Below are 23,696 nucleotides of genomic sequence, written 5' to 3'. Positions count from 1 at the left end.
ACAGCGGCTTAGTTATCGAGTGGTTAACGTATAATATATTCCACGGAGTGACAGTGGAATTGAAAGGGGTTATGAAGGAAGGGTGGTTAAAATTAAACGAAAAACAACGAAAGAGTATCGTGTTAAACGTTAGATTTTAACAACTTATAAATTACATACAAACTTAACGCGAGTATTACGTTTTCAAACATATTTCCAGCGAATTTTGATGAATTTGGCAAGCATCATTACGCTCACGAGGCACGCGGTACAAATGTTTATCAGATAAATACAAACTGTAATACAAAGGTAAAAATATAAAGTCGGACGACATTACCGGTCGAAAACAGGTAACTCGAATGTCCGAACTGACGTACGAAACACATTTTCGACGGAAACTTATTGCTCGCGACGTCGTTGGTTGAAGATCGTACGTTAAACCGTACGATAGGAATGTTTCGTGACGCTATCTTGTCCCATTGTAGTGCAGAGATTCAGAATGACATCGCAACGACAAACATCGTTACATCCATACGTATTGGAAACGCCTCCGCGATGAAAACACGACGAAAGAAAAACGAAAAATGGGTGAAAGGTATACGTGCAATTGAGATTCAATCCAATCCGATCCGATCGAAAGGGAATCGGAATACGGAAACTAAACGTGTAAATACTCCCGCCGCGTTACAAAGAACACGATGTAACGGTTATTTAAACCGCCATTAGGATTTTGCATGCACGTCGCGGTCGATCGTGCGATACACGCTTAGAATTGGCGAAAACGAAGGCGTCGCTGTGCCTCGGTACAGATCGACTGTGCGTCTCTTTTCATTTCATATGGTCACGTTCGTTTGCTCGCTAGTTGCAACAGTTAGAAAAATAAACGCCTGTTATTTTGGTCTCTGTTTCTTAACTATAACTTACGATTTAATTCGTTCGTTGATGATGCAATTGTCCGTTGACGCGTACGGTAATATCGGTAAGTATGTACAAACTCGACGGCCGGTATCGACAGAGATACACAAGAATAAGAATTGGCTCGTCGCGTTGAAATTTATTGTCGCGATAGTGAAGAACCATTCGTTCTTTCCGAGAGTGGGGTTGATTCCTTTCTCCTTCGGCATTGTATACATACCCCTAACACGCGGCGATACACAACTCGTATACGTATACGGATATTTATTATCATCCGTAAACACAGCGCGCGGTGCCGTCGTACTCGCGTCCACGCACGCGTATACTAATTAAATAATTCGCACTTGTCATTAACCTACACGTATACCTTGCGTAAAAGTACTAATTTGAGGTAGACCCTGTAAAACTATCGAATAAGAAAAATATGCGACTACGACGTTTCGCGTCAACGAATCCTACTCATTTTCGTTGACCTCGCGTCGTAGACGACAACATCGTCGTATCTCGTTTCGTACCTTTCTCGCTAAACATTCAGCTATCCGTAAGTGCTTCTTGTAAGTACACAGGAAGTCAAACTACCGCAAAACACCCGACGATGCGCTCTCCTCTTCCTCTTTCTCCTTCTCCCCTCATTCCCGGTGAGCGTCCAAGAATCGATCGACTCGAGGACAATTACTTTCGTATCGAATTTCGTTGTTCCTGGACGAGCAAGAGAATGAAGTAGAAAACGAAACATCGTTAGCGCGATCGAGGGTGAAGAAGAGTGGGGGGAGAGAAAGAGAAAGTAAATTGAAGACGGTCGCGTTCGGACATCCGTGGGAAGAATCGTTCCGGAAGACGGCTCCACCGTCTTGTTCGCGCGTCCTTATCGGTAGAAGGAACTATACGAATCGTTCGACGGGCACCGCGAGACGATGATGGTACGCGTCGACGCGATTTACCGGCGAACGAACAGATTGATTGGCTAGCTATCGACGTAAGAAGCAACGGTTAACACGCCATCGGCATGGGCTTCATATTGGCGACCGCGCTCATTCTTCGCACCGGACCGGCAAATCGTTTCTCGATCTCCTCGAGGGATCGGCCGCGCGTCTCCGGCACACAGATGATCACGAAAATAAAACCGACCAACACGATCGAACCGAACAACCAGAATGTGCCGTGCGTTCCGAACACCGAAACAATGTCCTCGTAGGTCTTCGTCACGATGAACGTGCACGACCAGTTGAAGGCAGTGGCGACGCTCGCGGCTGAGCCACGTATCTTCACAGGCAGTATCTCGCCCATCATCAGCCACGGGATCGGACCGAATCCCAACGAGAACCCGATCACGTAAATGATCAGACTCAGCAACGGTATCCAACCGAAATCTGACACGTCCACGCCCGCGGCGTTTTTCAAATAAAAGAACGCGCCGAACGTAAACAGGGTTAGACACATTGACACACCGCTTATGTACAGCAACATCTTTCTGCCGAGTTTGTCAATAACGGCCGCCGCCACGAACGTCGAGATAAAGTTCACGATACCCACGAAGATGGTGGAGAGGTTCTCGTCGATACTGCTACCGGCGTCCTGGAAAAATGCGAATGGATTTTTACCAACAACTCGGTATTCATTCTTAACGTATTTCCGCGACTAAATCGTTGGGCACGACTGTGGTTATTGGAACAATAAGAAGAAGCGGGTTTGTTTCAATCGAAAACTCGTGCCTCGAGAATTACGACAGTGGCAATTTGAAATGAAAAGCAAGAAATACCGGGCGTTTCACCTTTTTTCTGTCGATACATATATAAATAGTAGGTATTAATTCTTTGTGCTTTTCTCGAACCCGGAAAATTGACCTTGAAGTAATCTTTTAAATCGACAGTAAGAATAAATCGTGGAATTCGTTTATCGAAATATTTCATGTACTTTACGAGACACGTTATTTTCGATTTTCAATCAAGATTCTTTTTTAATTAGAAAAATTCCAGTTAATTCGCGCATTCTCAAATACGAAGGGTTGAATTTCTATTCGCGACATTTCAGATCATCGTCGTTCTAATTCTTTGGGCACGAGCTTTCGATTGCGACTCCCCTTCATTGTTCCAATAATTAAATACGGAACCACTTGTTACGCTCGACGAGACGGATACCTACCTTGAAAATTTGGACGGTGTAAAATATAACCGCGTTGATACCGGACAACTGTTGGAAGAACATCAGGCCCAGCGAGATGAGAACTGGCTTCAGGTTGCTTTTCTTGAATAGTTCCGTGAAGGCGCCCTGCGAGACGTTTCTCTCGCTCTCGATGTGCAACCTCTCGACGGCCGTCAGTTCCTCGGTGATGTCGGTGCCCTTGCCACGCAACCATTGCAACGATTTGCGCGCCCTTTTCGTCTTCCCCTTAGAGATGTACCACCTAGGTGTCTCTGGGATCGCGAACATCAGTAACATGAATGGTATCGGTAAACACGCGCCGAGTATCGCGAGATGCCGCCAATTTAGATACATGCCGGCCACGAAGCACACCAGGATCCCTATACGAGATGAAAGAGAATGGTTAGAAATTATAAAAACTAGGTTAACACCGTTCCGTACCGAATACGCCATTATTGTGATTAATGGATTTGCTTCCGACAGCTTACAATATTTATCGATAGTGGAAAAAAATATAATCAGTAAGAAAAAATCGACGCGGTATACGCGATAACGTTTGCACATTACTTTACAACGAAATTAGAATAAATTCTTCGTTTTTCAACGTGAATCCCAAACGACTTGAACGAAAAATTAAGCGCGAGGCGTATACGCGACACGGTATGTGTTAAACAGTCAAAGGTCAAGTAACGATTAACAAATGCTTACCTGTGTTACCGAAGGCGGTCGGTAGCAACCCTAGAGTACCTCGTACTTCGGCCTGTATCGTTTCACCTAGATAAACTGGCAGCGACAACGAGGCGATACCGACGCAGAAACCGCATAGAGCACGACCAACGAGGACCATCGCGACGTTTGTTGCCAGCGCGATCAACACCCAGGCTGCAATTGAATCGCGGTTATTAATTGACCGATCGATCGATAACATCATCGCCACGCGATCGAAGAAAGCGTTCAACGTAGAACAATATTGCACAAAGACGAGGCCAAAGGTCGAGCCTCGATGATATCGGTACGAGCGATTCGATTATAAAACGAAACCAGAGAAACGATCCTGAAAGAGCCGAGAGGCGAACGATCGAAAACAAGGCTCGGTGCTCGGAAACGGACACGCGCTGCAAGTAGAACGATACCGAGTAGAAATAGACAACTGTGAAAGTAGGATGGATATTAGTGGAGTGGTATAAAGGTTACTACGAATCAAATTGACAAATTGCATCTCTGTTAAGTGTTCGGCCAATCGGACATTTCGATGAGCCGAAGAGTGACGAATATATTTTGTTCTGCAATGCAAGAGAATCGGGAATGGGAATTTTTTGCCCGCCGTATATAGGAGGTAGGATGACGACCAATGACCGTGTGCGATGTAATCGAAGGGGGAGATTGGTAGAAATTGAGGCACGGGGGATTTCTGGGAAATACTTAAAAGGTGACGAGTCGCGTACAGCATAGGAAATCGTCGGAGGTACGGGGCTCAATGACACCATGATCAAAATTCAAAGTTGGACGGAGGTCAGGTTTTGCGAGGACTTATGCCGAATGAATGATGACAGGATCGGTAACGATGAGTTCAACCGATCCGAATTCGGATCGTTGTTTAATGAGACGACCCTCGCGCGTGACCTTGGGGGAAGAAAAAAACGCGATCGTACCTACGATGAACGGCACAGCGGTGGCCAGGATGGTGTTTCTTCTGCCAAGGTACTCGATGCACGGACCGCCGGCTATACCGCCGAATAGTGCACTCAGCGGCATGATCGATCCTATCCACATGCCCTGAAATCAGAACTTTGCGTCACAACCGTGTACGAGTCTAGTAGGGAGCAATTTAATACTCGACCGTATTAGGGAATACTCGAATATCATCATCCATATTAGATAGTATTATACTTGGACCGAAGCTAGGAATGTTACCAAATCGTAGCAGAAAATATTCGAATAGTATCTTTTCACTCGTTCGGTCTAAAGTGCGAGTCGATATTCGACTATCTTATTCGAGTATTATTATTCGTGCAAGGCAGTGCTCGTATACTCGGGCTAGGGCTGGGAATGTTCGAGGACCACGATTACCCGGATACCGGATCGATACGAAAAACATTCGAACAGCGTTGAAACGTGTATTCGAGTTACATTCGCCGAGGTGTTCGGGCGATCCGAGCGTAGAGAAATTGAACAACCGTGCCAGCCCTAGCGTGGGTAAGTATGCGCGCGCGCACCAATGACGTGCGACCGAGCGAGTTACGCACGGTGCTCGGTAAACCGCCGAACCGCTCGTTAGAGACGAAAGATTGTGCGGCCGATCGTGCGCCGGCCTTCGAATATAAATAAGCGCACGGTGAAGAAGAAAGGAAATGTCATGGAAGGAAGGAAACGCGTTATACGCGTACGAAGCGCAGGGATCCGTGTATCGCGTGCCTGAAAGACGTTGTTACAGAGCAAGAGAGAGAACGCGGAAGTGTACACGAGCGCCGTGTTCGGCTTATTCTCGCAGCGAATGAAAACCTCGGCACGGGTATATCGTTAGCGAAGGTTGCGAGAGAGACTCGCAACGTGGCGCGTCTGCCCACGAGAGCCAAGGAAGCCAATCGTGTGCCGCGTACGGTTAGGCGCGGCGATGCCAATGGATGCTGGACCAACGGGGTCGTAATCGGAACATCACGCCCCTGACCACGTCGACTACCATTGACGCACTCGAGGTTAAAGTTTTAATCATCCATTGACCCTTTCCATATCGAACATTCGCCGACGAATACCTTTTTCGCGTCGTCGCAGTTCTAGTAGCGTTACTTTCAACGATCTCCGGCGACGTCGTTCGTCTTCGGCGACTCTATCGAATCGTTGCGTTTCACCCCCCTCCCCCGTTACGCACGCGCTCTCCCTTCTTTTCTCTCTCTCTCTCTCTCTCTCTCTCTCTCTCTCTCTCTTTCTCTCTCGTGCGCACGCGGAAAATTCGCTCCTCGACGGAAAGAAACGGTCCAGCCTGTTATCGAAGACGACGCGCGAGTCAGTCGCGTAGGATCGCGTAATCGGGAAACGTTCGAAAACAAACGTGCCTTGTTGTGGATCATTGGACCTTGACTCGCGTCCATCGGATAGGACGAGAATCCGGATAACGTTGTCTCCTCGTTCCACCAGAACGTTCGAGATTGTACCGATTCCCTTGAAGCACGTTTGTTTGAAAACAATTTCCACCACAGACCGCGAGGGATTCGCTTGGCTCGTTACCGACGCGACCAAGATACCGCGTTTACGACCCCCAGCGTGCATTCTTGCGGAGTACGCGAACATCGTTTGGTAACGAGGGGAACTGTACACAGCTGATTGCTATATATTTCTTTTTTTTTTTTTAATACGGTTCGACGACATGTTGGCACCTTTCGGTATAAAAGTATAGAACGTATAAGGTCAAATGAACTCAATTGAAAGTAAGTTACCGAGGTTTGATTATTTTATAAAATCATTGAATGTATTCTTGGTTGTGTGTATTGAGTCAAACTGTACAGATTCTGTGTAAAAAGAAAAATGTCTCGAAGAGAGCCAACATGTGCGCGATACGTAGATGTAAAAATACATCTCTGTAAAAACACTCTATCGAATTTAACAATAATTGGGAGAACAACGTCACAGATTAAATACGCATCGTGCATTACACTACTCACAATTTCCTTCGTGACCTCGAACGAGGCCGTGGCGTTGTCCCGCATGGACACCAACCCCGGAGATGTGTAGGAACTGGAGTAACCGACTACCATGGAGCCCATCGATACCGAGAGGGCGGCCAGCACCTGAAAACAATCCAATCGCATCGAAAATTAAAATCGATTCGCGCGTCAATGAGGAATAGATGCCTCGACTAAGGGTGAGTCGAAGCGGTAATGTTTATGAGATCTAGTACAATCTTAAGAGATATTGGATACAGAAGGACGATCGGTGGTTATCCGAGTGTTGGATCAACACCGAGTGATTCATTCGATCGACAACTCGAGCTACCAGGAAAGAAACACTATTGCAGGCAACCCTTTCTCGTAGGATTTAATTGAAATTTTCAAATATCGTTATAATCCGTTCGATCGATTTTCTTCTCATTATTCATCGATATCCACGTGTGTACACGTATCGTATAAATTGGAAAGGTAATCGTATTGCAAAACGTTGAATCATAGTGGCATCTTTTTACGGCCATCCTCGGAATAATGGTGTAATTTATAGACTCTATTTACAATAGAGTGTAAATGCGACACACGGTTAACGCGAAGAGGCACAATAAAAGAAGAAAAATATTTAGCCGGCACTTACCGCGGAATAATGTACCTAAATACGCCACTTTTTCAAGTATCTAATCTCCGGCAATTTGGCATCGGTCTACGCGTGGTTATTTCTAATTTTTTTTTTCGTTCGGTTCGATCGAAAATCGGTTGCTCCGCGGTAATCGTTCTTTTCCCGTGATTCTTCGCGTTATCCGTTTGTCACACTTGGCACGTGTTCCTCTCTCGTTAACGCGATACTTATTATTTTCGGTCCAAACGTTCGATAAATCGTTACGAGTTACGAGTCTTGCCTAGTTTTGTGACGTTACTTACGTAACGTGCTGTCAGTCTTTCAACATTGTGTCGTATTCTTTAATTATCTTTTTCGAACCTTAATATATGTACACCGAGGAAGGCGAAAACGCGCGACGCGTAATGCATCGTTATCGAGAGTGGTTGCGCGTCGTTTCGCGACAGTTTAATCAAAAGAAAGAAAGAAAAAAAAAGAAGCAGAAGACGAAGAAGAAATACTGCGAAGTTACCGGGCGCAGGGTTGGCGTTCAACCCGACGTACGATGCAGCGTACGGTTGCACGGTCTACGGCGCAGTCACGCCATCGTCGTTGCAATTCGACGATACGATTCATCGGGCGATAAATCGTTCCGTTCGCGACCCCGTTTATGTACGGAAACGAGCGCGAAATCCCCCCACGGTTTCCGTTCGAAAACACCTCCCGTAAATTACACAACGTCGATACCTGAGTGAAGGTGCACTTAGCGACTGGCGCGTTGCCCGGTAATTCGATGTTCACATGGGTATCTGCTCGCATAAGAATCTTCATGGTCGAGGGTGATCGGCTGCCAAATCAGTCGAATCGGTAAAGAAACTTCGAAGGCACGAAGTGTGCTCGGTTTCGTCCGTGACGAAACGTGGCTAAACGTTCGTCTCTCCGTGTGCGCGCCCGATCAATGTCGATTTAATTTTATTGGTCGGATCACGGTTCGCGCGTAGCTGTTTATGGACGAATACGACGATTCCCGGTCGCGGTCGCGGATCCGTCGTCTTCGTCTCCTCGTTGTTGTTATTGTTGTTATTATTATCGCCCGTCGACGTTTTTCGTCGCCCGGCGACGTTGTATCCCGTGTAATATTGACGCGTTATTGACACTCGTGGACCGACGGGTGGTTCTCCGCTTATATAGGGAACGATGCTGGGGGGCCGCGACTATCCCTTCCCTTCCCGCGGCGAGGATCCCATCGTCCGCGAATCGAACGATTATACGTATGCGTATGTATGCGCGCGATCGAGTCGCGTACGCGGTCCTACGCTCGAAGCGTAACTCGTGCCATTCCTTCGTTCTTACTCGACGGCGGCACGTGGGATCGATTTCGTGAGACGGGAACGAGACGGAAGGAAGGGTGGGCCGGGGATGTTTTCACCACGAGTGGGGAGAAGGGGGAGGCTGCGTGTCGAAAACTACGGGCACGAGAACCTGTTGTACATGTGATCGAGACCACCGGAAATACACCAGGGGTCGCGCGGCGATCGCTACACCACGTCCATCGAAGAACTCGCGAATCGAATCGCCAACGATCAAACGCTACGGACGGTATCACGGACGAAGCACTATTTTTCCTCCGTTTCTTTTGTGACGTTACAAAACCTTTCGATCGGAATCCACCGATTTATTCATCGTTTGCTTCCTTCTACGTAGTTTTATTGATTCCGTGCCAGCCGTGTGACAATTCGGTGTATCGCGAAGCATCTTTCCGAGTACATTTGTTCCGTACTGTACGTATACGTTTGTCGTACGATGTTTTCGGTCAGGATCCCGGAGCACCGTTCGGTAAATAAACGAGTGTGTTAATAATACGTTACGAGAACGCGTAAGAATCGTGTCTATTTTTTTTTTCTTTTTTTTTCTTTCATTTCTATCGTTAATTTCTTTCGATTATCGTTCGCGGATCTTTGTTCGAGAGGGATGAAGTTCCAGGGAGAAATCGTTGCGCGAACGGGGCTCCCATTTCGAGACAGGTTGCAATTTCACGCGAACGAGTTTCACCGCTTTCTGTCGCGAATTAAAATTCGTTGGTCGCCCGAACCGACTACGCGCGCACGTCGAGAACTCGCGGAAGAATTCGTCGTCAACGTCCGATCTTGCTCGCGACCTTCTTTCGCGTTGCGTAATCGTCTTTGTCGGAGCACGAGCCGCTCTTCTTTTCCTGTGTCCCGCGGGCAAAACAGTCGACCGTGCGATTCGCGACTCGAGCTTTCACGGATAGAACGCGCGTCGCAAGAAAAAAAAAAAAATAAAAGAAAAGAAAACGCGCGACCGACCGATCGTCCGTTCATCGAGCAATCGTCTCCGTGGAACATTGCACGGATTCCAAATGTCCCATAAAACGCGAACGGTTTTACAAAACTAATTTTCGCGCGTACCATTTTTCCCATAAAAGTATCACAGAAACACGAACATTACACCGGGCACCTCGCTCGGGTGTACACGTATTTAAATATTACATTATCTCGAGTGTACATACGCACGTGTCGAACTTGAATTTTCGCAACCAAGTGTACCAAATGTACTCTAAGGATAAAGAAAGATCGGTCTTGGAAGGAATTACGAGTCAGTCTATACGAGGACCGTGACCAAGCAGAAATTACTCGACATCGGGTTATTTTTAACCGAGGATCGATCTTTATCGACCGCAAATGTATTCGAAATATTCCGATATTTGAAATTGTTATTGGTACCAAATGGATATGATTATTCATAGAGGTAGGGTAAGGGTATCGGTAAAAGAGAAAGAAAAGTTATTTGTTTCCGAACGTTACGCGAAAGTCAACGGAGTTTTAGGGTTTGCGAACGATCATCGAAGTTCTGAGTATCGATCACGGTGGCCATTATTCTAGCGCGTCAAGGGACAAGGAAAACCGGCCGGCCGGAGCGTCGAGGATTTCCGTTCGCGCGGAACTCGCGCGTTCCGCGCGAATAGAAACCGATGCAAATTTATATCGCAAGTCGCGTAACGAGACTTGGCCGATGCGTTCTTCTATCACCTGGGTGGAGTCACAGTCTACGGGATAATCGAGACACGCTCGCGCGCGTTACCTTCGATTCGACGAGTCGAAAGTATAAATGGAAAAGAAAGAAAAAAAAAAAAGAAATAAAAAAAAAACAAGAAAAAAGAAACGCATCGATCGTTCGAAGCTGGCGCGCTGGCGCGAGCTTTTGGGGCGATCGATCGAGCGTGTCGGTCTGTCTGTCCACTGGCTCGGTTTGCACTATTAATTGTTTAATGTGTTCGCCTACGTGTTGGGACACAAACGTCAGCGATGTACGTGGAAAGAAATTAAGTCGTTAGTTATTATCAGAATTGCGCAAGGCCGTCGCAGCAGCCGAGCATAAGCGTGCACGAATGCATGCATGCATTCGGTGTCTTTTGTTTCCCGTAATTGTTTCTTTCGATGGGGCAACGGAGAAACACACGCGCCGGATCGACAGGGCGTATTGTTCGATTCGCGTCGTATCGTTTTCCTACGCGTCGCTTGTTATTTACGTATCGTTTTTTCCCCCCTTACCCCTTCCCCACCCCGTCCGTTCGTCGACCCACCCTCCCGTCCGGACCGCGTCATCGGTCGAAACGCGATTCTTCGAGCGATAATTTATTTATTCGCGCGACCAGAACCGACGACATCGTTGGAAATCTAATTTCCAATTGTCGCGCGTGTCGAATCGCGGATTACGCGAGTACATAAATCCCCTCCACGGTACCCTCCGAGTACCTCTTGTTTGTCTCGTGCGCCTCGGATGATTCCAGGGATCGGGTGAACCGAGAAACCGATCGCGGTGCACAGCATCTCGAATCTCTGCCGGTCGATCCGCTGAGCTTTCATAAGACGACGAGGGACGAGCAACGGTGTGTGTTGTGTATCGCTTACTCGCGATGTTTATTCGCGTACGACGATTTGCGCAATAATAAGTGCAATTATACGCAACATGGATGTCGTAAACGCGAAGATCACGATCCTCTCGAGTTTAGCTCGAACGAAGGGGGGGAGAGCGGGGGAAGAAGAGGGCACGCGCGCGGCATTCGATCCGCTCGGCGACTCCTCTCGCGGGAAAAGCGATCCGATCCGATCCGAATCACCCGCACGGTGCGAGGGGGAAGACGCCGCGGAATCGGTCAACACGATATCCTGTTCCGAACAGCAACGTCGCGACGCTTTCAACGAGGCGAATTCATCGCGCGAGCCGTCTCCGCTCGAATCGTCTTTACGAATTTCCCACGCGCACCTTCGTCGACCTTGAGTCGTTCGCTACGATCGGCCGAGAAGAACTTTGAACGCGATGCGCAGCGAAAAATGCTGGAACTTTTTCAAGCAAACAACGCGCCGTACGCACGCACAACAACAACGACGACGACGACGACGACAATTGGATGCCTCGCACTTCGAACAATCCGTGAATAGATATCCGAGGATTCTTCTACGCCCGGTTGCGCTACTCCGATCTCGTCTGTCTTTGATACACTATCTACTGCTCCGATGCTCGTTTCGCTTTCTTTTTGCTTGCCGTCGCTCCACCAGAAGGCTCTAATTCTCGGAAATAAATACATCAATCACGGTACGCCGTGGGCGACTCGAAGATAAACCGGGGTTCGTCGCTTGGACTTTCTCGCTCGTATCTGTCATCGACTCGGGGATGACGAGCACAGGGGTCGATTTTTGCTCCGAAAGACTCGAGGATTTCTCGAACGGAGCCGCTCGTTGTTTTTTTACCGACACTCGATGATTCGAGGCCGCAATCGGTCCGATATCGCCCCATTCTTCGTACACGAATTTATCGTACACACGTCTCGGGGGCAAGGGTAGCTTTTACTTCGAGAGAGTAGGATATTCCTCGGACGAGGTTGCAACTGCGCAATATTTTCACGTAGACTCGATAATTCAGAACTGCGATCTCGCGACAGCCGCGTTTTCCGTAAATAAATAAATTAAGGAACGTCTCGAAGATAAACTGGGGTTAACTGATCGGTGTTCCTCTTTCTCGTTAAAATTCACCCGCTCCGAGATCACGAGTGGTGGTAAATTTGACTCGGAAAGTGTCGAGAATCGTGAACGCGCGCCACGGGGTTGCGATCGCGCATTGTTTTCGCTTAGACGCGAGAATTCGGAGCTACGATCGATCCGGCTCGCAACAACGTTTCCAGTTGGCGCGTTATCGCGCAAGGCGATCCCCCATCGGGAAATTCCCTCGATCGGCCGAGGAAACGATTCGACGCGTCCACATTGTTCCACGCGAGACCGTCGCGAGTTCGAATTCTATGTGCCGAGGCGAAACGAAAAATGGATCAAGGATGTTTCGTCGTGGTACACATCCTTGAGACTTCTCCGCGAGTAGAAACGAACGAGGTCTCCTCCGTCGTTTCTCATCGCGGGAACGCAACAACCGGCCAACGACGACGTCGTCGAAAGAAATGCACGAATACTCGTCTTTCGACGAAGCGACAACGATCGATCGCACATCGAGCAAGTATTTCGACGCGCGGGCGCAGCTTCCGGTACCCGAGACGGAACCAGAGAACACGAGCCGTCCACGATTCTTTTTTAACGCGACTATTTTCAGGAACGACTTTTAACGATCGAGGCTTCTCTCTCGCTGGTTATTTTCACGACGTTGTACGCGCGGGCAAATTTTTCGTATGACGCGTACAACCGAGACCGAGCGATTAGGCTATCGCATCAGCTTTCGACTATGACCTAGCTAGCGCACGTCGCGTTACACGCGTCTCGAAACGAACGACACCGTAAAAAGGATGATAAGGACGTCGAACCGACTTCTTACTTAACTTCGACGATTCGACGATAAGCGCGGCGTGACTCCGAATCTTGGTCGACGAGCTAAGTGTTTCTTTGGTAATAATTGGGGGAAACGTAATATCGTTCTACGCCGAAAAGTACGGGGGGGGGGGGGGAGATACTTGCTTAGACGAGAAACAAAAAAGAAGTTAAAGTTCAAGATTACATCGTTTCTCGATACGTCTTCGCACGCGCCGAACCACGTATACGAGACGCAAACTGTAAGAGGGATTGTTACCTGGGTGGCGAAACGCATCGGTGACGGTTTAGCTTCCCTCTGGAACTGGTGGGGAGATTTCCGATATTGGTCCACCCCGGTTGTGTCCTTCGGTGGTTTCCCATCCTGAGTACTCATGTTTGGCTTCGTGTTCGGGGAATACGGAGGCTGATCGACGTCCAACAGCGGATCGAGCTGTTTGTAATCGTTGTCGAGATCTCTCTCCAAGGGAACGTATATGCGGGACCCGTTCAGGGCCTTTTGGTGATTGTTCCTCAAGTTTTGTGCATAATAATGATTGGATGCTGGATCGGTGGCGATGCTGCCCGGGTATGCCCTCTTCTCCGCGATAAGAGCGGTTTGACTGTTGAACGGGCTCGCGTTCGTCGTTAGGGTTGTGTTCGACGAACAGTCTAGGTTGATGCCCGAGCTGGTCGGTGACGCTTTCGCCACCGTGGGCACCTTCGTGTAATATTTCGACAATACGCTCCGCTCCTGGAAACAGACGAATATTTGTCATTGAGTACCGCGTTCGTACGAATCGTGGAACGAGAATCTTTCGTTTGGTCGTTCTCGAGGCGCGAATATATTTCGATCGTTTTGCAAGAACCGTTTCGTACGATCTGTACTTTTTCAACGAGATTCGCCAATGGAAAATCGTCCCCCCGTGAAACTGAACCGGTGAGAACCGGGTGGAACCGTTCCAACTAGAATACACTGGAAGTGTTCCGAGACTCGACCCCCTTGTTCCCGTTTGCGATCAACAAAGTGAAAATTACTCGCTGAAACTCGATCGAACTTACGTGGCGTTACTCGTTGAAAGAGCTTCGTGCCCCGGTGGATGAGGCTACCTCGAGATATCGGGACCCCGAGAGCGACGTGGAAAATCTCCCGATGGTTTTTCCTTTTTTTTATCGTTTCTTTTTTCGCGCGCGAAACGAATCGACGAGTTTCGATCGCAGATGCCCCCGAAATCAACGATCGGAAAAACGCGCTCGTTGCGACCAACCGACGACGAAAGAGAAAGAACGATACGCGCGAACTTACTCGTCCGATACTCGACGCGGCACGATCTACTCTAACAAGGGTTGAAACTTTGTATTTAGGAGTATTTATACTAGTTCTGTTTATCGAGAATCATTCGGAGTGAAACGATGTCGAACAAAAGCATGAGAAGGAGAGACGCGACGATTATCGTAACCGACCAATGACGAAAAGCGACGGACGAGAAGTGCGTGATTCTCGCTCGCCGATTAGATGACTTTTACCCCTGGTTGCTGATAACCTACGCTGAACCGTACGACCAAACTGTAAAGTTCTTTACTTTTGCAAATGTTGTACTCGTGTAGCTGCGGCGCCTCTTACGCGTACAGGGGTTACCACGATACCCATTCACCGAAATTTTCGTTTATCAACGCCCCGTGGAAAATGCAACACGTTCGATCATGCGCGTACCGTCCACCCTGCTGCACATTTCTCTATCGGTTTCTACGATAAACTGAAATAGCGAGCGTAGGTTGTACGTCAATCGGCATACATTTGTAAATAATCGTTCCCACAACGCATTCGAATAATCGCGATTGTTTCTATGCTTAAGTAGATTCGTTTCCGATACTCTATTCAAATTTATGAGATGCTCTCTGTTCCCAAACACGGCCAGCTTCTGATTTCACGCTGGCCGACGTTGGTGGCGCACTTTTACGTATAGGACATGGTTTCGCGGGCTCTCCTAGGTTTTTTGCGTCTTCTTTTCCTTCGCTGAATACGACGATCGATCGATCGCGAAATTTTTCCTAATTGAACGCAAAACGTTCGTGATGCTCTCGCCCGATCGTTCGACGAGAAAGCGTCGTCGTCGCATCGGTTCGCGGTGACATCACGATTTTGTCTATTTGGTTGTTTACGCGCGCTATCGCCTCTACTTTGGACGCAACGATAAAACGTTCTCCTTGATATCCGATTGTCCTCGATACATCGATGCTTCGTCAGCTGCGCAGCTCGAGTTTATTCGTTCTCGTCGCTGAGGAAACATCGAACGCGCTTCTTTCCACGTGTCGCGTCTCTCCCATGTATACAAGTTTCAGCCCCACGGTGTTTCGAGCATCGAATAAACGCTTCTCGAGTTTTACGGTGGCGCTATCTAACAGACTCGTTCGGTACCAATAAATCGCCACATGGGACGAGAGTGTGAACAGAGAGGCACGTTGCCCGAGAGTTCGAGTCGAACGAATCGCGCGTACGATATACAATTTTATCGTTCGAGTTTCGATTCCGGTGCTCTCGCCTAATCGGGGGGGCATCGACGTTTTCTGAACGCGACGATCGCGCTCTCGCAAAGATCGTAGGTCGTTCGACGAACCACGGAAATGCATGGCTTCTTGAACACGCGCACTCTCCTACCGACGACCAGTTACAGAGCAAGCGCGTTGCTCGTCCGCCAACCGTCGGAGAACAATGATAGCTTTCCGCGAAGATTATTTTTCGTTTTCATTCCATTCCGTTCGTGTATTGTCTTTCTTTGAGACACGCGTCATACAGCACGGGATTAGTGACATGACGAGTTCCACGTGTACGCAGAACTTCTGTTTGTCAATTCGTTCGGTGATATTTATAGCTCGATCACGTGGCGTGCGGTGTATTTCGAAATAAATCGAACATGCGAGCGGAAAACGCGCGAGTCCGCAAAGACTCATCGAAAAAATGGTCGCGAGTAAATTTTTAAGCCACGGGACTCTCGGATAACATTACGTAAAGTTTCGAACGAACGTTCTCGAAGGTTAGATTTGCCATTTCATCTTCAGAAAGCATTGCCCACGCGATATATTTTTAACGTTCCGTCGTATGTAGTTTTGTTCGGTCGACGGGGCCCTATTTTCGTTTCTTCTGCGAAGAAGAAAAACGCGGTTGCCTTTCTCCCCGAATGCAACTGAACCGCTTCCGTTGTTTTTTCGCCATTCGAGCGACCGAATGGTTAGAAAAGAGAAAGAGGACGCGTTGGATCTCGTCTATACGGCACTCGGTGCACGGAAGTGGGTGAGAAGAGAATAAACACGATAGAGAAAGGTGCGTCGATTTTGCGTAAGCGGGATTGACGTAAACTATTGGTGGAATTTCGGCAACCGGAAAATCGATTCTCGCTTATCGTAATTTCGAGTATCTCGCAAGTGCAACGAGGCGTTGCGTCATTCGTATCTACCGGGAAACGTGTAAAATAAATTGATCTTTTTACATGTTGCGGTGTAAACACATGCACGATGCGTGCTCATAGATAAATCTTTGTTGGTTTCCACCGTCGCGCGAATGCAACAGACGCGATGCTGCTACCGTATTTTTTCATCTCCGTTCTTCCGTTCGAGCATGTGGTCGAGATTAAGGTATCTGGGTACGAAAAGGTAGGAAGAGAGGGAAGGGACACAGACTTTTCAGCAGCGAACAGTAACGTGGTACAGGTAAGAAGAAAGTCTATTGTCTTTCATGGGCATTGTTACGGTAGCGCGCATCCCATACGGCATCGTAAACATTTTTGTTCGCAACCTCTCCCCAACCACTACGGTGTGCTTAACCTTTGCGCGTCGTTGCGTCGATGAACTGTATACGAGAATCGAGAATCGAAACTACGTATATACATATCTATATCGCAGAGGTCGAACTGGTCGATTTTAAATATTTTTGCGGTGAATTGTCTAACAGCCAACGGGGATCGGTATCTAACGAATATCGTACAGTGATAGTGGTCGTCGGTGAATCGGAACGATCTTCGCCTGACCCTGATTCCATGGTAAACAATGCGCGACGTAAATACCCTAAAAATGGAAGTTTGCATACTACGTAAATCTCGATACAGAGTCCAGACGCGACGTACGTACGCGTCGCAAAATCAAAGGCAGCTGCATCTAACCAGTATGTACCACTTTCCAACACATCGGCGTGTGTCTGTCCCCTCTGTTTCTCACTCCGCCACGAGATTCGCGCGTGAGTTCGCGTCATCGGGACGAAGAACCGAAACACGAAGAAACCTTAACCCTTTCGGACCGGATGGTAACACGTGTATGCGCACGTGATATAAAGTGAATAATCTTGTAACGCATAATACAATATATTATTATCATGCGTCTTAATCGTGCGAATAAGTACAGCGTATACATATTGTCGTGCAAAGAATAATTTGCACAATGCCTGCTTTACGACCTAACCTCAAAGTTATTGCACAAACAAGTATTAGAATTCAGCCATCTTTCGTTTAGATAATTATATTCGCATACAAGTGTTATGTATACGTGTTGCTTCTGAAACTATGCAATCGTCTTCTCCTATATATTTTACATTGTAAAATTAAAACTTAACGGAATCTATTTTAAAAAGTATTATCTATTAGCGAAACTGATTTGATAAAGTCCGAAAAGATTAACGAATCTCTACATCGGCGTTTGATCGATTAATGGCTTTAATTCGTCACTTCGCGATACGTTATTCCGTTTACTTCTCGTGCTTTGGGTAGGAACGTCGAAGATAAAGAGCCTCGCGAAATTAGACGTCCAATCCACCGGTGGTCGAAAAATGCTCTTTACGCGAATTCGCAGGTGACATTTGAAAACAATGGTAAAGACTGATCAAAAGAAAGTCGTGAACCTTTTATGTATGAATGTGTACATATACGTGTTTAACGAAAACAAAAAAAAAATAAAACCAAAAAACAAAGGACAGGAATGAAAGAAAGCAATGACCAAGGACATCGAGTCAACGAGGACCATCGTACTCGATAGAGACATGGAGGGAGAGAGCGCGACTATGTCGCGCGAAGAAAATCCGGCTGGACCGTTTTTTCGATCGTCACGCTTTTTTACTGTTCTGCCGATCGAATCAACTATCCGTGTGTCAGTCGGTCGGATTTCCTCGGCGCGGCGAACCTTCGATGCTCCGTCATAAGGTAGTGCGCGTTCCCGTGAACGATAGGAGAAACTATGCACGCTCGAACGTATTTCGAAACCAAGTTGCGGTAGACTTAGAGCAATAATGACGTACCAGCGGCGTAGACACTCGTGGCTGAGGAAGCATTTTAGCGCTGCGTCCGTGACAATTAACGTAGAGATAAGTCGACTGCAGTGCCCACATCTTGCTGGCCGAAATATATTATGCTACGAAAAGCGACATAGCGGGGAGGTTCTAGATAATAGTTGGTAACTGTAGGTATTTGAGTTGCTATTGTCCACAATATATGATTCCATTTCGGCGTTATCAGCGCATTTTAAGCCGCGTGGCGTGCGCCGACTTACCTATTCTCCCCCATTTCTCCCTTGTTTCTCGTCTATTCGCGGCAGTGCGTCGCCATCAAGGACGACGTTCGGATTGGACGCCTCGGTTCAAAAAATCGAACAAGGCGAGTTTTTCCACGAATATCTCTCGGGAGCGTTATTTACTTTTTTCTCTCCTCGTTTCTCAGATCGTGCACGCGTCGACGAGTTGATTTCACGTTCATCGTCTTTCGATACGCGTTATCCGGAAATTAAATAGACCGAAGAAAGTGTTCTGGTGCATCGAATAAACAACTGTTGCGATTAATGCCGCGCCGATAATATGAAAAAAACTGAAGGAAAAATAATACAAGACCGCGTGGCGCGGACCTCGAACCGATAGGTGTTTTGTTGTTCGATTGGAAACGCAATGCAGTTTTATTTGGACTTTGCGAACACAAATGATCAATTTCGCTAGGAACAACGAACTGCGTTTCTTCCCCTATGAGTAGTTCCCGCGAGTACTAAGTACGCGATTGTGTCCTGCGAATCGTAGTCGTGGAAAAGTTGCAATCAGTCGTAAATGTGTGAAATCGAAAGAAAGAACACCGAAAGCAGAACATTAATAACGATATCCGAGTAATCGCAAGCGACGAACGCGGTCGATGATCGAATGTTCAAGTAAGTGAATGGTAGAAGTGTGCGGGTACCCAAATTGTCGGTCCAGATCGGAAAAATTCGGCCGAGCTCGCCCGAGTACTCGAGGCATCTGAACTTTCGGGTAGCTCGATTCTTTCAGACAATCCTTTGTATTCGGGCCGATTCGGAAGAGGAAGAAGAGAACGGCGGTAAAATAGAATCGGAATTCTTGCATTTATAATTCTACATTATTGTAACGATATCTAGAATGTATTATATAACTATCCTTTTCGACTAATCTCTAAGACAAATTATTCGAAGGACCCACAATTTTTAATCATTGGTTATCTCAATTCTCTTTCATGTGACAATGTATTGATGATAACATGTATCGCTTCAATCCGAATCAAATTATTGCCACAGAATATTGAACATTTATGTTCAATTTATACTTTTCACGTAAAAATTGACGACTACAATAAAATAAAATAATTTTTCTGTCTTTACGTAACCGTTAATTATATAAATACCTAATCGTGAGTTATTAAATAATCATGAAATAATTTTATTAAAATTGTAAGATAATGTAGGAATTCCGGATTCTACTCTACCATCGATCTCTTCTTCTTCCTCTTCCGGATCGATCCGAACGTATCGGATTACAGGGAACACATCGAAATGTCCAAAACGATCAGGCTATCGAAACGATCGAGTTACCTGCGAGTTTAGATATTTCAAGTACCCGTTTGAGCTCACTCGAATCCATAATATCGAGTACCTGTACAGTTCTAGTGAATGGTATGGAAAGCAGGTCCGAAAACAACACTTAGGAACTAATAATGACGCTTATAAAACACCATTTATTGAATTTTTTTTTTTCTTGCATTACAAAAAATATGCCACCTTTAGACTCGGTACACGTTGGCTGACGATTCTGGTGAACGACAAGTCCTAAAAGACAATCCAAACTTCGAAATTATACATGTTCCGCGTTTTTCCTTTTTTTGAATTCGGTGTCCGAACGGTAACAGCCAGTCTAAGCGAAAACGGGGTGGCATACAAAGATCGATCGCCGATGCGATCTCTTGAACATTTACCAAGTACCGTTTCCGCGAAACAAACCGTGAGAATAACGCCAATAAGGGAAACGACCGAATATGCAACGGTAAATAGACCACCGCGGTTCGCGAGTACATTCGAATCGACATTTACTGGGGCAATGTGCGCGAGCGTGTGGTTTTACCCCGACGATCGATATTTCTGAACGAATGGGAGTGTAAATGGACGCCCAAAGGTACCGAGACGCGAAGAATGCGCAAAGTAAACACCGTTGATCGGAACGAAAACTCAACAAGCTCGAAAAAGAAACGACGCAACGGACTATCGTCGTTCGTGCTATGGACGTCGAGAGGTCGCGCACACCGCTCAATACGTCCCCGTTAACCTCCGCGGAACATGGATACGCACGGCAGTCGCGGCGTCGCTCTTAAATATAGAAGGAACAAATTTCCGTAACAACGAAACGATGTGCATAGAGCTAAAACAGGAGAAATAGGATTAGAGCGGAACAAATATAGAGATTGTATCTAAGCGAATATACGTTCTTCGGAAGGACGGTAAATTTCGACGGATCATGTGTGCGAACATTAGAATTAATCGAGAAAAGAGAAGTCGACGAATACGTGAGTTAAATGAAGTGGAAAGGAGGGAGAAAATTGTTAGAGATAACTCTATAGTTAGACGCCAGGACCCAGCGCGAGACGAAGACAGAGTAGGGGAAAAGAGCTGAACAAACACCACCGCAGGCGCTACTACCAATCACAGCGTACCGATTGAAAAGGCATGAAAATGTGACGATTGGAACGAAAAGAAGCATTTTGAGGCGATACGGGATGATAGAGGGGCAATTGCGAGAGAAAAGCGAGCACCCGGATGAGTAAACGAATCGAAAAACCGTAAGAAATAGGCGTCGACGACGGTGGCCGTAGCTGTGGCCAGTACGAGCACCGCTAGCGACGAGGACAGTATGTGTTACTGTGGAACTTTCCAGGTGCTCGGGAGGGGGAGGAAGAACGAGACGGTGAGAGTGCGGAATCATGGAAACGGTCGCGGGAACAACAGAGAAAGAACGAGTCGAGAGAGACGAAGGGACACGAACGAGCTGGCATGGGCGGCGAAAACGAGCCGGCAGAGAACGGTCGGTCGGTTCATCGATTGCGAGCGGCCTAATACGCGTTACGTGAAAGATAGGACAGCGTGGCTTACCTTCGTTTTCGACATGTGCACTAGGCACAGAGGCCATGGCTGCATCATCTGTCTTCTCTGTGAATTGGACATCTTGCAGATACACCCTTAAACGCTCGTGTTGTGTTAGGTGTTTGGTTGCCGGCAGGTCGCGTCGTAAACCACTTCGACAGCTTTTTCCGAGTTTACGATCAAAGTCCTCGAATTGCCAATATCTTCCCTCTGCTCTTCCCTTCTTTTCGCTCGTGGTTCTTGTTGTGACACGTGATGTCCCGTTGGCGTCTTTGTCGTCCGGTTTTCCGCGTCTCGTTTGCAGAATCAGGGATTCCGACGCAACACGCCTGGTTCTGTTGTGCGCGATATTGATCGAGTGGTTTTCGATATTAATATCTTTCTAGTGGAGTCACGCAGTCTGTTTCTCGAGTAGCACAATCGCGCGTGCAAAGCCTCTCTCTTGCTCCTTGCACGCTATATACACCACCCTTGCGAGACTGTGCAGGGTAATGGCCAAAGGTGAACGTTATGTCGCCGCGTGGACGATCCAGCGTGTTTCGTATGCAGCCTGAATCCACCACCACTGGCAGCGTTACCAGCGATACCACCGCTACCCTGTATCGTACTGTGCTGTGCTGTACTGTGCACTGCCGTGCCGTGTTGCCTGCCACCCTGCTTGCCTTGCCCACCTGTTGCACTCCGTTCTCGTTCACGGTGCTTCTGCTACACCTGCAGACAACGACGTGTGCCTCTCTCGCGCGTCGATAGTCGCTTCACGCTTTTTCGAACTGTTCCCGACCGATTTGACTTGCTTCTACGATGGCAGGGTTCGCTCCGCGTCTCTATAATTAGAGGTTTCACTTCCGTCGCCGGTTATTGATCTCGATTTTCGATCCGTCTAGACCGCTAAATTGTTGTTTACTTCGTGCCCGGCTTTTGAACTTTCCCCGCTGCTGGTATTTGTGTCGCCATATGCTCAAATCTTTCAAAATATGAATGAAATGTGCTTTTACGTATGTTTTGGAACTTTGCTAATCAGATCGGGGGGTTTGTCTCTTTTATATAGAAGTCTGTGCGGTCGTAAGCGCCGCCTCCTCTCCTGGGGCGCGCGCCGATGGTGGGGGACACGCGCTGACCCCTCGCCCCTTCACCCGCCCACAGTTCCCTCAACACACGTCCACCGTCTTGCCTCTCGGCGTACCGCCGCGCGGGTTGCATGCGTTCCGTTGTGACGTGTCGGCGGCTTCTCACGCGAATTTATCGCAGTTTGGTGGACACTTCCCGCGCAAATTAGTATGTATTTTCCGCATTCGGACAGTCTATGAGCTGGATCATTGATCCAACACGATCTTTACCGCGGTCCTTCCTCCGAAACAAATGTACAAGTGTCGTCCGTGCCTTATCTTTTCGATTTATCGTTACTTTTTTGCTTATACATCTTTTTTTTTATCAACGCTAGCGTCCAGCTTTCAGCTCGAGTTCCAACGGTCGCATAATGCTGATCGACGAGAACAGGCAAGCGAACGCGGTTTCTCTTTCGGGAATTAGACGGTCGGGGAACGGATCGACGGGTTGGAAACTAGATCGGGATGTCGAAAGGATGCGAAACGTAGCATTTCCCGTAGCATCAAACGACGTCAATGAGGCTTCGACGCCAGTATCCTTTGGGCTTCTCACGGAAGGTTCCAGTCGTTCGACCTCGTTCAGTCGTGACCGTATTTAGTCGCTTCCGAACCTATCCACGCGTACGCGCATTTCTACTGCGCTTTCTCGTCTCCGTTCGCTTTTCTTCTGCGTTGAAAGACTCTCATCAAACGAAACGAAGGATTTCTGTCCCAATCAATGGTTCCGCGTTCACCGATCGATATCTTTCCGCGCGGAAATTGTGGGGCGACGAACGATGCAGCGAAACTTAGTCCGCGTCAGTTTCGGTACGTCGCAAAAGCGACGGATCTTCTCCTCGTTCTCTTCGTTCTCTTCCTCCTACGTCTACAAGTATTTTCAGTTTCTCGTAAAGCGTAACGCCAATAGACAAATGTTCAATGTACGCTCCGATGATGAAAACAAAAAATCATACAGAATAACCGGTTTCATTTGCGTCACCCGGGTTTTTATCACCTCCCCACGAGCGTCCCCTTTTTGTTATCCTTTCTTTTGTCATTGCAAATGGATCTTCTTTACTCGAAAATGGCAACGCTTTGTTACCGTTTCAAAATTACTGCATCG

General features: G+C 47.4%; 2 protein-coding genes across 5 annotated transcripts in view; one reads left to right on the top strand and one right to left on the bottom strand.

Annotated features, from left to right (window-relative positions):
• LOC143152396 (RING-box protein 2-like) overlaps positions 1-23,696 on the top strand; it is a 35,876-nt gene that overhangs the window by 1,343 nt on the left and 10,837 nt on the right. The window contains exon 1 of one of the 3 annotated variants that reach the window (XM_076322454.1): positions 16,844-17,262. The exons of the other annotated variants lie outside the window; for them this stretch is intronic. Coding sequence (XP_076178569.1) covers positions 17,148-17,262 — 115 coding nt within the window. The 5' untranslated portion in view covers positions 16,844-17,147. Of the gene's footprint in view, positions 1-16,843; positions 17,263-23,696 lie in introns of those variants that run through there. 3 annotated transcript variants of the gene reach the window in all.
• On the bottom strand, positions 118-22,504 carry Tret1 (trehalose transporter 1). 2 transcript variants are annotated; one of them, XM_076322435.1, is made up of 7 exons: positions 21,498-22,504; positions 13,384-13,857; positions 6,696-6,821; positions 4,689-4,812; positions 3,745-3,918; positions 3,037-3,416; positions 118-2,469 (listed from the first exon to the last, which is right to left on the bottom strand). In XM_076322435.1, the coding sequence occupies exons 1-7, from the start codon at positions 21,567-21,569 to the stop codon at positions 1,885-1,887; spliced, it is 1,935 nt and encodes a 644-aa protein (XP_076178550.1). In that variant the 5' UTR covers positions 21,570-22,504; the 3' UTR covers positions 118-1,884. The 2 variants fall into 2 exon arrangements, with proteins under 2 accessions (XP_076178550.1, XP_076178551.1); XM_076322436.1 differs by lacking the exons at positions 13,384-13,857; positions 21,498-22,504 and adding an exon at positions 8,041-8,452.

Source organism: Ptiloglossa arizonensis, chromosome 10, assembly GCF_051014685.1.
Source record: "Ptiloglossa arizonensis isolate GNS036 chromosome 10, iyPtiAriz1_principal, whole genome shotgun sequence".
Lineage (NCBI taxonomy): Eukaryota > Metazoa > Arthropoda > Insecta > Hymenoptera > Colletidae > Ptiloglossa > Ptiloglossa arizonensis.
Note: the sequence above shows the minus strand (reverse complement) of the source record. Positions and strands in the feature narration are given on the sequence as shown.

Coding starts and splice junctions, on each gene's coding strand:
- Tret1 (XM_076322435.1), bottom strand. CDS start 21,569: ATGTCCAATTCACAGAGAAGACAGATGATGCAGCCATGGCCTCTGTGC. Junction 6,822..13,383: donor CGATGCGTTTCGCCACCCAG/GTAACAATCCCT, acceptor GATTGTTTTCAG/GTGCTGGCCGCCCTCTCGGT. Junction 2,470..3,036: donor ACACCGTCCAAATTTTCAAG/GTAGGTATCCGT, acceptor GCATTTTTCCAG/GACGCCGGTAGCAGTATCGA.